General features: G+C 49.5%; 1 protein-coding gene across 2 annotated transcripts in view; it reads right to left on the bottom strand.

The window, feature by feature from the left end:
- The window catches only part of RXRA (retinoid X receptor alpha), a 228,971-nt gene that overhangs the window by 76,642 nt on the left and 139,267 nt on the right, over positions 1-13,062 (bottom strand). For both annotated transcript variants that reach the window (XM_032767609.2, XM_032767610.2), the window contains exon 2: positions 2,178-2,443. In XM_032767609.2, coding sequence (XP_032623500.1) covers positions 2,178-2,443 — 266 coding nt within the window. The remainder of the gene's footprint in view (positions 1-2,177; positions 2,444-13,062) is intronic.

Here is a 13,062-nt window from a genome sequence, read left to right as displayed (position 1 = left end):
ACTGGGAGCCAGGAGACGTGGGTTCAGGGGTTGGCCGAGTGGAGGAGGACTCGGAGCAGGGGTAGGGGATGTGGCATGTGCTCTGGCAATTCTGCAACCCTGCAAAGCCCCATAGGGTCCATAAATCAGAGCAGCTGTTTTGGTTGCCCTAGGTGGGGCCACAGTGGCCCCAGCAGCCCCTGAACAGACACACGCTGCTCTCCTTCTGTCCACGTACCCGCACTTGGGCAGGGATGAATTTCTCACTATGTAGCTATAGCTACTGACACCCGTGGCACCGATCTACCCGGCACCAGACACATGGCTACGGACAAGGTCTGCATTCCCATGCTGGGACGGTCAGTGCTGACAGAACTCCAGCAGACTCGGGCTGATTTAGGACAGGCTCCAAAGAGGGACTCTTGTCTATTCCCGCACCCCTACGCTGTCCTCTGGGGCACAAAGATGGAGCCCTGAGGGTGATGAATGAGCTGGGGGGGGCAGAGGGGCCTAGTCTCTGTAGCTCCATCTCAGGCATGCGCAAAAGGCCACTCCGTGCATCCCCAGCAAAGAAAGTGGTTATCCCAGAAAATAAATCAGGCTGATATAAAAATAAAGGTGCCAGCAGGTGTTTGACTCCCAGAGAGGCTATGAAATAAATAAAGCAGCAGCGAGCGGCAGGTGGTAGCCAACTCCTTAATCTGCCCTTTTGCTCAACGAAATACGCAGCCGGCCAGCAACAGGTGGCAGGGGCTAGAGGCAGCTCTCCCAGCTCTTGCTATTTTTAAAAAGGGGCTTATCTCTTTATAGCTGGAGATTTTTACATAATCTTCAGGCAGCAAACCCCAGCACTTCCCTCCCCCATGGGAGACAAGGGACATTCAGCCTGGGAGACAAGGGACATTCAATGGAGACAAGGGACATTCAGCCTGGGAGACAAGAGGGAGCAGTATACAGGGACTATACAGAAAAGTCTTCGGGGGGGGGGGGAACCTGGGCCACCAGAATGGCACTATACCCAGCCTGGGGGCATATGACAGTTCTGGCTCTTCTTACCTACAGAATGGGACTGCCCCAGCACGAGCACAGATATTAAAACAGCCTCGAGGCTGCTCCAATGTGTGCCAGGAGCAGGGCAGGTCCCCAGCTGGCCCTGTCTCCCATTCTCTTCCTGGCTCATCCAAGGATGGAAGCCCTTGAATCCAGTTGTCCCATTTCTGCTCTCAGAGACACTAGTGTTTAGCAGGGACGGTTCCACTGACATCAATCAACTAGCTTTGCAAAGGGTCCCAAATGTGCTTGCACCCACCCTGCTCCTAGGAGAAGCACCAGCTGTATTTGTCATTCGGCTTTTCAGGTGGATTTTTGCTGTTGACCAGGACTGTTTTTTTAGATGGCCAAGTGACTCTGTCCCCATCGCAGCCCAGCCAAACAGCCTGACAATGTCCCTTTCGGGTGACGTCTTTCACTAATGCCGGAGGCTGACATTCTTCTCACACACACGGATGCAACTCGAGAGCATGCCCCTGGGATCCACAGTGGTACCCTGGGCTGAAGGTATGGCTACACTCAAAACTTCAAAGCGCTACTGCGGGACCACTGCCACGGCAGCGCTTTGAAGTGTGAGTGCAGTCGCAGCGCCAGCACTGGGACAGAGCTCTCCCAGTGCTGCACGTACTCCACATCCTCATGGGATTTAGCTTGCAGCACTGGGAGCCGCGCTCCCAGCGCTGGGGCACTGTTTACACTGACGCTTTACAGCACTGTATCTTGCAGTGCTCAGGGGGGTGTTTTTTTCACACCCAAGCGAGAAAGTTGCAGCGCTGTAAAGCGCCAGTGTAGCCATGGCCTGAGTCTGGTGTAAGAGAGGACAACCAGGCACAAGGTTTGTAAAGCCAAGCTCCCATCCCTGATTGTACTGAGCCACCGCCCCGCAGAATTCCATGAGTCTGGGTGCACCACGCAGGGAACCTTGCTCATGTTTGGAGGTGTCCGGCTCTCGATGGATCCCATCCATGTAGTTCAGAACTGGATCTGGAATCAGAAGGCCTCACTGGCTGATCTGGTCCTGGGTCTGGGTTTGGACTCATCGCTACTTTTTCATAATCCATGTGGATAAGATGCTTTTCATTTCCCACTGTTTGTAAATAAAACCCTTCTCCTCCCCCACAGCCCACAGCTCTCACCTCCCCGCTTACCTGTGGGCTGCCGGTTCCAAATCCAAGGCTGGGGGTTGAAGGGACAGACATCGAGTGAGGCCCCATGGGGGAGCTGATGACAGAGAAAGGAGGACCCATGCCATTGATGGGTGAACTGAGAGTGCTGATGGGTGAATGGAGCTGACCCGGAGAGCCCAGCGAGGAGCCAATGCCTGGCCCAATGGATGGATGGAGGGAAGGTGCGGCCATAGGTCCCCGGCCAGTCGGAGAGTTCAGGGACGTGGAATTGACTTGAGTAGAGAAATCTGTAAAACAGAAAGGAAATGTTGTGGTTTAAAACCCCGTCTGTGGCATTCTGAGGGGACCTCTCCTGAGCAATCATGCTGCATGCTTAACGAGCCAGCCCCCACCTGCGTTCCGCTAACGATGCCCATCCTCCAACTTTCCCTTAAGAAGCCTTTGTGCTATCTTCCAGGCCATCTCTGTGAAAATCTGAACGGCCACTAAACCATTGTCCTTAAACCCGTCCTTAGAGCGCCCCTGCCACAGGTGATGGGCTCAAAATCTTTGACAACGGCGAGGCAGCTGGTGTGTGGAAGCCACTGCTTATAACACCCATTCCGGTTGCCTCACTGTTACCTTGTGCTGGCCTTCGATGTTTGTTGTATCCACTTACACTTACAATTAGGAAACAGCAACCCCCACAGCTCCTGGGTGTGGTGTCTGTCCCCTGTAGTGGCACCGAGACCACTTAGAGACTAATGAGTCTGCCACTGCCTTAGCTAAGAGCCAAGTGGCTTTTAGCTCATGCAGTAGAGGCTCATGCATTCAGCTCCAGAGATCCCAGGTTCAATCCTGCCTGCCAATGACCAGGGTCTGTTGGTGTTACACAAGCTCTTTGGGGTTGAGATCAACTTTCCATTGTGTGTGGGCAATAGCTAGGCACCACCCCGATAATGACATTATTAATCAAGGCAGGTTGTGTGTCTGTGAATGAAGGATGTACTTTGGTGCCACTCTATATGTGGGCTATTTGTGTGGTAATGTGGGAGGGTTGTGTGTTTATGTATCCATGTATGGGAGGAGGAGTTCTGTTTGTGTCCATGTGTGTGGGGGGTATGGTTTGTGTTCATAAGGCAGAAAGTGTGGGTTTGCGTGGCACGAGCGTATGTGGAGGAGGGGTGCATGTGTGTATGTGAGTGAGATAGGGAGCTGTGTGTTTGTATGGTATGTTTGTGGGGCAGAAGCGTGTGTGATAGGGGAGCTGTGTGTTTGTGTTTGTGGGGTGGAAGTGTGTGTGTGTGATAGGGGAGCTGTGGGTTTGTTTTGTGGGGTGAAAGTGTGTGTGTGTGTGTTTGTGATAGATGGGGTGCTGTGTGTTGTTGTTTGTGGGGTGGAAGTGTGTGTGACAGAGGAGTTGTGTGTTTGCATAGTATGTGTTTGTGGGGTGGAAGTAAGTGTGCGTGTGTGCGTGTGTGATAGATAGATAGATAGATAGGGGAGTTATGTGTTTGTGGGGTGGAAGTGTGTGTGTGTGTGTGTGTGTGTGATAGATGGAGTGCTGTGTGTTGTTGTCTGTGGGGTGGAAGTGTGTGTGACGGGAGTTGTGTGTTTGCATGGTATGTGTTTGTGGGGTGGAAGTAAGTGTGTGTGTGCGTGTGTGTGTGTGTGATAGATAGATAGATAGGGGAGTTGTATGTTTGTGTTTGTGGGGTGGAAGTGTGTGTGACAGGGGAATTGTGTTTGCATGGCACGTGTTTGTGGGGTGGAGCGTTTGTTTGCTCACGGACCCCAGTGAGCACAGGATGCCCAGGTTCCTATGCATGGCTTGCATTTCCCTGAGTCGCTCCATGCTCTTTCAGGACTTTGAACTGGAATTCAACTTTGCTTGGGAGTGTTCTGTGAGCAGTGTCCCCACACCCCCAACTGCTCTGCAGTCCCAGGGGAGTGGGGAGGATGTTTAAAAATAGACTCCAACTCTGTGGAGAGGAGACGGAGCCATTCCCTCCTCATCCTGTCACTCTGCCTGAGAAACAACCCCAACCAAGGAAGAGAAGGGCTCTTAATGGTGCTTTTCAAAGGCTGTGGTGAGAAATCGCATGACAGGGTGTTTGGCTGCCAGGGAAGCAGCTCAGACTGTACCCATTTGAGGGTGAGGGAGGGGAGTTAAGAAGAAACCCCAAGCCCGAGTCCATGTGATTGCTGTTTCTGCCCTAGACACGTGATTGTATCTACAATCGTCTCCCAGTGCTGGATTAACGAATTTTGAGGCCCTCTGCACTATGGAAATTGAGGGGCCCCCACCTTCACTCAAATTTGGCCTTCGTCTCCTCTCCTCCGCTCCCGGTTATATGACCCAAGCCAAACCTGAGTGCTGCTGTGACCATATGTGCCAGGCAGCACCGTCACCCCCAGCCAGTGGTCAGGGCCCCCCCTGAGATGGGGGACCTGTGCACGTCCACCGAGTGCACATTGGTTAATCCAGGCCTGGCCCCACCTTTGTGGTCCCAGTTTTATCGCTGCAGAATATGAGGCCCAGAAACAGGAAGGCTCAAATTTGCAGAAGTGGCCACTGATTTGGGGTGTCTCCATTTTCTGGAGTCCCCAAATTAGTGGACACTTCTGGAAACACTGTCTTTTGTGATTTGCCCAAGAGCTGCACAGCTGGGCTGGAGGAGAACCCAGCAGCTGACTCCCCAGGTGGATTCTTCTCTTCAACCCATGTCACAGCACTGTTTCTCCACTGGCTTCAGGGGTACTGCTGATGCACACCCATCTAAGAAAAGAGGCAGTCCCCCGCTCAGACCACTAGACCATCTGCTGGGCCTGAATGTGATCTCAATAATATCAGTGAGCAGAGAGCAAGCCCTCTGACCCTTAATAAACAGAATGCCATGTTAATATAGTGCCGGGGCTTTTTGAGTAATAGAATACAAGTTTTTGCAGACACAAAGAAATATACTTCGTGGTTCTATGGCAACTCTCATCTGAAAATGTTTCACCATTGCCCATTCATTCATTCATTCATTCATTCATTCATTCAGTCTTATGATATACACTGCAGCCAGGGAAATATTATCTCTGTTTTCAGTGGGCGGAAACAGCGCTAGAGAGGTGACGTTTTTTCCCCAAAGTTCACATGTCAAGTCAGCTGCAGGGTCAAGAACAGAAACCCTGGAGTCCTGAGTCCCAAGCCTGTGCTCTAACCACTAGTCGAACTGGCCCCTGTAGGCCTGTTTGGGCAATCTGATTAATTCAGATGCTGACACTGCCGCAAAAAGTCTCATTGGCTGCCTGGCTGACCAGTGAGCCGGGCCTGTTTACAGGCCAGCTCTATGAAGATGGACACAGAAGCTTGCTTAGGGAATCCCTCTGCCTGAAGAGGCATCACAATGGGGCATCACACAGCAAGGCCTTCTCAAGCCAAGTAACAAGGCAGACAAAGGATTGCTGTGTCCTCTCCCCGCTGAGCACTCCAATCCCATTTTGTAATCCCTTGTAGGCTGGTTCCCATTGTGTCTGGCAGGCAGCGAAGTTGTAGACATAACAGGATTACAAATGTGAAGAAAGAGGCTCCCTCCCTGAGGAGATAATTCTTAAACCTCCCAGCCAAGGGCAGAAACTGACTCCCAGGGTGCTCAAACACAAAAGTGGGAAGGGATTAGGCTCCAAAACCCTGCACTGCAGCTGAAGTTTCAACATCTTCCACGGAGGTTTCTTTTCCTGCTGGTTGCTGTGACATCATGGGACAGGTGGCTGTGGAAAGTCCAGCCTGGACTCCTTGCAACTGGGAGAAGGTGTGCAACGTGTAGGATGCAGCATGTGGCACAAGTGATCCGACCCTGCACACCCATGCCTGGCCTACAGTGGCACGGGTCCCAGATGCACACTAATACTTGATTCCTGAATGCCCTGGGCTAGTGGAGAAAACAAGACCATGCCCAGTGTCTGATGCATGGAAGTTCCTGGCATAAAATGCCCTCCTTGTCATCACCCACGCTCCACCATTCGAACTTGGGATGAACTGGGTGAGTGTCAGGGTTTCGGTCTCTGTGTACTTTTCATTTGGATGTAGCCCATGGAGGGCCTCATGCTTCCCCTCTTCCCCCCGACTTCCAGGTTTGCATTTGATATTGTCGGTTTTACCGGGGTTTGGTGCAAAATCGCCAACTGGCCCCGGCACTGGGAACCTTGGCAACCCCTCTGTGGAATCTGGGAGGAGTGACAAGTTTGCAACAAAGCATGAACCTAGGTAAGTTTCTTATGCTTTCAGAATTTGTTACAGGCATTTAACATGGATCAAGGGAGGGCTCTCTTGCTCTGCCACTTGGTTCAGAAACAGCTCAAAGGAAAGATGGTCCTGTGTTATACAACACAGGCCCAGGACTCAGGTCTCCTGACTCTGCCACTATATCATGCTCCCCACACAGGGGATGGCGATCTTAAGCAAATCACTTAACTTCTCTGAACCCCAGGCCCTGTCTACCCTACAATGGCACAGTTACGGAGCTGGAGCTGTGTTGCTGTAATGCCGCAGTGTAGATGCCTCCTATAGCGAGAGATCGGGTTTTTTCACTGCTGTAGGAACTCCACCTCCTCACGCGATGGTAGCTAGCTTGATGGAAGCATTCTTCGGGGTATGAATTTTTTTTCACAATCCCTGAGCACTGTCAATGTGTATTCCGGGCCTCAGGTTTCCCAGCTGTACAGCAGGGATAACAATACAAATCCACCTCTCTGGGGTTTGGCTAGACAGAGGCTCATACTGACCTAGCAATGGAAAAACAGTACTGCTCTAGTCCGCTCTTCTAACTCTTCCCCGGCACACCCCGGGATGGAATGCAGGCTGCTCCATTTCCTCCTATGGACTCAACCTGCTTGACTCCCAGAGGCACTGCTCCAGTAATGTATGCCGTCAGAGCATTGCTAAGGGCATGGCGGGAAAGGAGCTAATAAACCAACCACATGAGAGGCACAATGAACCGCTTGAATGCAAAAGGGAGCAGGGGCAGAACAATAGAAGCCCTCAGCAATGGAGCTGAGATGCTTCCTGCCATGAGGCGCCCAGGTCCTCTGTTGTGTGGTGGGTACTCGGGATGAGTCTGAATGGTGTTCTTCCCAGCCACCTCCACAAACCACCTCCCACTCTACCCTACACATCTCACAAGACGTTCCAGCCAAGACGGCCCCCTATAAGAGTCCCACGGGTTTCCCCATTTCCAGCCTTATGAGCCACTCTTGACAGTTACACCAAACAGCCAATCAGAGGATTCCAGTCAGGATGAGGCCCATCTCCCCCACCCTCTACTTCCCCCTCTGTACCCCCGTGAGCCCCAATGTGAAATGAGTTCGGTGGGCGTCAGCCCTGTTCCCCAAGGGACAAGTCTCCACATGGCAAAAAACATTACCGCAGTGGCACTACTTATCACAGCCATGGCTGTCTCTATGTCTGTCGATCCAACTTGGCTGGACACCAATCAAGCTGTCCATCCATCAGGCTAACCTATGGTGATTTATGCTTTGGCAGAGAGTGTGGACTGAGCTCCTCTCTCAGCCTTAGAGAGCATCCCTCCCGCCAGGGAAGGGCTAAGGCGCCTCGGTAGGCCAGCATAGACGAAGCTTACTCTGCCCTTGCCTGGGCTCTAGCTGGATAAACAGAGGAGCATCATGGGCAGGATGGCAAGAAACTGTGACCAAGCAGTTTGAGCACCCCCAGGCAGGCCCTAAAGGAGCCAGGAATGGACAAGACCCGTTTTGGCTGATACCACCCAGAATGCTAGGTTGGAGAGATGGAGCTGAGGATCCAGGCTGTATCAGCTCCTAAGAGGTGCGCAACAGAAAAGAAAAGGCCGGTGAATTGAAAGGAGAGCGAAGGAAAGGAAGCTGGGTGAGGGGCAGGGAGGGTCTTTCCTTTTAAAACAAGGCCCTGAATATTTAAGGCAAATGCACGAAGTGGGGAAGGTCATGGGCAGGTTACTGGAGATCAGCCCACATGCAGCAAACTCTAACAGCAGAAAACAAAGAGCTCGCTGGCCCCAGCCTGCTGTCCAAGCGCCTTCCCAAAACACACGGCTACCTTTCAGTAAAATTAGAACCAAAAGCAAAACATCCCCCCTCCCCGGCCACCACATACACTCACTCTCCTGAACCAGCTTCTATTACTCATCCTGTTTACACATTGCTTTCCAAGCAGACACATTCCCAGGCACCCAGTGAGGAACTGGGCGTGTTTTCTGGGGCAGGTCTGGAGAAAATCATCTAGGCACAAAGAAAATGAAGACAATTTTTTTGTGTGGACGAGAAACCTAAGTGTGAGTGCATGAATGTGTGGGTTTGTGTACATGCATGCATGCCTGTGCATTGTTTGGGTATGTTTCTGCACACGTGTTGTATGTCCATGTTTGAGTGCAAGGGTATTGTGTATGTGTACATACATGGCTGCTGTTTGCATACGCATGGATATATTTGGTTCTTGTATGCACGTGTTGTGGGTTTGTGTACTTTTGGGGGCATGTGCACACGTGTGTTTTGTGCATTTGTGCTCATGTTTGTGCGGGTGTGTTTAGCAGAGAAAACGATGCTTCTTCAAATCTGAACCAGATCTGAATTTTTTAGAAGGCCTCTCTATTCATAAAAGGAAAGACTCAACCCCTGGAACCAAACAGCCCTTGAACTCTGGGTGCTTAAAATCCTAATCCAAATATCGCTATCTTGCCTAGTGCTGTCTCACAGCTAGTCTTAAAGAAGTGTTTGAACAGGGGATGATCAATAACATTTCACCGCACATGGAATTTTCATTAAAACAATAAAAAAGGGAAAGGAACTTTCAATTAATTTCACTTCCCATTTCCCAACCAGCTCTCGTGCACACACTTTTGTGTATGTGGATGGGTACAGGTGTCAGGTGTATTTTTCACAGTGGTTTATTAACACCACACAATCGCCACTCCCTCACCAGGATCAATAAACCTCTGATCTCATAGCAGACTGCAGGATCTTGATTCTTACAGGTGCGATAAGAGCCGAGCAGCTCAGGGGCTCGGTAACAAGGCTTATGCCCCCAAATCACTGGTTAGGAACCCAGTCTAGGTCGGTAGAGACTGACCTCTGCTCATTGACCCGTGTAGAATGGATTTGGGGGGTCTTAGTCCAGCCCCAACAGAGCAGTGCCCATGTCATACAAAAACCACGACACTAACTGCCCCCTTTGTTCGCACTCTCAGCCAAAAGACCAAGGTCTGAATAGAGCATTGAGACTGAGCTTACTCACCCCTGCAAGGGCTCTCTTCACGCTTGGGTTAAGGCACATTGACAGGGAGGTTGTATGTCATTGCCTTTCACTGTACATGCTCTGTGCAAAAATACAAGGTCTGACTGCTAAGTCTTGCCCACATGCTCAGGGTCTAACTGGTCACCAGATTTGAGGGTGGGAAGCAATTTTTCCCTGTGGTCAGATTGGCAGAGACCTTGGGCAGGTTTTCTCCTTCCTCTGCGGGATGGAGCACGGGTCACTTGCAAGTTTAAACTAGTGTCAATGGTGAATTCTCTGTAACTTGCAGTCCGTGATTTGAGAACTTCAGTAAGTCAGCCAGAGGTTATGGGTCTATGACAGCAGTGGGTGGATGAGGTTCTGTGCCCTGCAATGTGCAGGAGGTCAGACTAGATGATCGTGATAGCCCCTTCTGACCTTAACGTCTATGAAATGCCGATCTCCAAGAACGTCAGTATGGAATGTTTCACCAGCAATGAATTCGCATTTGCTTTTTCTTTTCTTTTCTTTTTTCTAAAAAATGCAAAAAAACCAACAACAGTCCACTCTAGACTAACACAGATGTTACCAGGCCCTTGGCATATCCATTTCCAGCAGCAAAGTTCTGTCCTGGGAAAATCATGACTCAGGGCATCAAGGAAGCTGAAGTAGCGAGCAGTGTGCGTGTGTAACACCTCTAATCCACAGCTGACCTGACAAAACCCTCATGCAGCTTTCGAAATGCATTTCCCATCCAAAGAAGCTCTTTTCTCATCTCAGTGAGGATGCTACAGCAGCAACCTCACAAGGAAAATAGTCTCAGCCGTGAATGTGAGTCTCTGTACCCCAGACGGTCACGAAGGCACATGGTGACTTGCACTGGGGATGAGTGTTAGCACCAGAGGAAGAGATTGCCCAACTTTTCCCTGGCTCTCTCCTTTATCAACATCTGTTGCTCGAAACCATAGGCTCAAAGAGGGATTTAATACATGTTCTAAAGGACTTAAAGCCTTATTATAGTAGGGGAAAGGACAAGCAACACCAAGGTTCATTCACTCCTTATGCACACAACAGCCTCTATGAAAAGTCAAGAAGAGGATGGCAAATTCCACAGGAAATTCACCCTTTCTGGACTACAGCTTTGAAGGTCAGGGCTGGCACGCTACCAGCACAGCAGCAGTCATGCAATTACAAGGCACAAACCTATTTCTTATTTTTGGTGGGTGGGTTTGTAATTATTAGTGAACCGTGCAACTAAAATACATGGCGGTCCTGACCTAAAGACAAAGAATGTATGGGCGCTCCTGCCTGGGACAGGTTCCTGCGTCTGTCTCTCTTCTCTCTCCTTTCTTTGGCATCCATCTCTTCTTTCTCTCTCCCCTTTAACTGGGTCAGCACCATCCAAGAAGGATGCTCAGTCAAAATGCATCAGAAAGCCTCATGCACAGAGCAACTAGCAGGAGGAAACTCACTAGTGACTGCAGCTGGCTGTAGGCTTGAGTGGCTGCAGGTACAGGCATTTCTTATCCTCTAGGCTTCTGGGGCTAGGGTGCACCCTGGCAGGAGGAGGATTAGCTACCAGGAAGCATAGCACTAGGCCAACAAGTCATGCCAGACCCAACACAAGGGCTTTGACAAATGTGGCTGCCTTTGAATGCGATTGTTTCTCATCTCCCTTGCTGACTGATCTTCACCCTGGAGAGCCGCTATTTTTCCTTTCTCATTCTCTTTCCCTCTCTCAGTTAGTTTCTCTCCACACGGTGCCTTGAGAATGTTGTTAAACTCTCCATGTTGTAAGTATTTCATTAAAAAAGAAACCACCTGTTGTACATACAGAGAAGACCCAAATCCTTCTTAAAACAAATAACTCCACTGCGGGATCATTGTACAGCCACATTTTAAAACAGCCATCTTGACCCCCAGGCAGGGCACTGTTATGGCCCAATCCAGACCCATCCTGTTTGACTTCAGGGTATATTTTGTGGGAATGCTAATAATCAAGATTTTGTTTCCACGTCTTGTATACACCCATGTGCCAGACTGTAGGCTGTGCCTGGCTGCTTTAACATGGCAGATATAGGAGTGTACCACTTGGAGGTGCTCAGGAAGGATGGCCCAATGGTTAGGGTCTTGACTTGGCAGACCTAGGCTATTCCTACAGCAGCACTGATGCAACTGCTCTGAGCCAATGGGAAAAAGCTCTCCCATCAGCTTAATCATTCCAGCCCTTGCACACAGCAGTAGCTAAGTCGGTGTAAGTTATGTTGCTCTGGGTTGGCTAATTCACACCCCTGAGTAACATACCTTATGTCGACTTAAGCTCTAGTGCAGTGGTTCTCAAACTTTTGTACTGGTGACCCATTTCACATCGCAAGCCTCTGAGTGTGACCCCCCTTATAAATTAAAAAACACATTTTTATATATTTAACACCAGTCTAAATGCTGGAGGCAAAGCAGGTTTGGGGTGGAGACTGACAGCTTGCGACCCTCCATGCAATAACTTTGCAACCCCCTGAGGAGTCCCAACCCCCAATTAGAGAACTCCTGCTGTAATGTGTACATAGCCCCAGTTCATTCCCCTGCTCAGCTACAGACATGGGAAAGTCACGTGGTCTCTCTGTGCCTCAGTTGCGTGTCTGTAAAATGGGGACATAGTATTTCCCACCTCACAGCAGGGTTGTGCAGTGCTCGGATACTGTGGTGATGGGGGCCATATAAATGTGCAATGTTAGATAGCTAAAAAAATCGTTCCGAAAATTCACAGTTCTGCATTTAAAAAAAAAAACTGTCAGAAAATAAGTAAACACAAAAGTGATGGGTGCTGGTTGGACTGTGGCTAAAAGAGGGTCAGGTGCGGGGAGCATTTTCCAAGCACATTTTAAGTTAAACAAGGGAATTATTTATTCGCCTGGTACGCACTGTTCATTTTTCTTATGCAGTTCTGTCATTTTGAAAAGGTTTTTGTATGACTAGTTTGAGACCAAAATAAACTCTGTGTTATGTGTGCCTGTTTCTAAATCAAAGAAATACGTTATCAAGGCATTTTCCCCTCCCGCTCCCTACCCTTAAATTGCAGCTATTTCTCTCTCTCTGCTTTCCTTTTCTGAGCACGGATGATCTTTACATATTCACAAGGCTCCCCACAACAGTTAGAAATCAGAGTTGGGTCTGTTAGGCAGCTAAATGAGTTGCAATAAAATTCTATTTTTTTTCTATTTTTTTTTTAAACTAATCATGAAGCCACAAACCACAAAGTCTGGACTGGACTTTTCCCAAAGTTCAAGGATGTTTAGATCCAGGAGGTTTGGTTTGACCTATTGCAGAGATAAGAGACCTGACTCTATCTTGGATACTCATACGGGTTCCTATCACTTTAATAACTAAACACCTCACAGTCTTTAATGTATTTCTCCTCAAAACACCCCTGGGAGGCAGAGCAAGGCAGCACTATTATCTCCATGGTACAGATGAGGCACTGAGAGGCTAATGGACTTGCCCAAGGTCACACAAGAAATCAGTGGCAGAGCTGCTAGCCAAGACTCGGCTTAGTGTCTTGCCACTGGGCCATCTTTCCCCAACCTTCCCTATTGCCTTGCTCATTATGTCCTTGTTAGAGCCAACCGAAATTATTTAAATTTTGAACATGTTCAGTGAAAAAAGGGGACACAATTTCTG

Source organism: Chelonoidis abingdonii, chromosome 24 (assembly GCF_003597395.2).
Source record: "Chelonoidis abingdonii isolate Lonesome George chromosome 24, CheloAbing_2.0, whole genome shotgun sequence".
Taxonomy (NCBI): Eukaryota; Metazoa; Chordata; order Testudines; family Testudinidae; genus Chelonoidis; species Chelonoidis abingdonii.
This window is presented reverse-complemented; position numbering and strand designations above follow the sequence as displayed.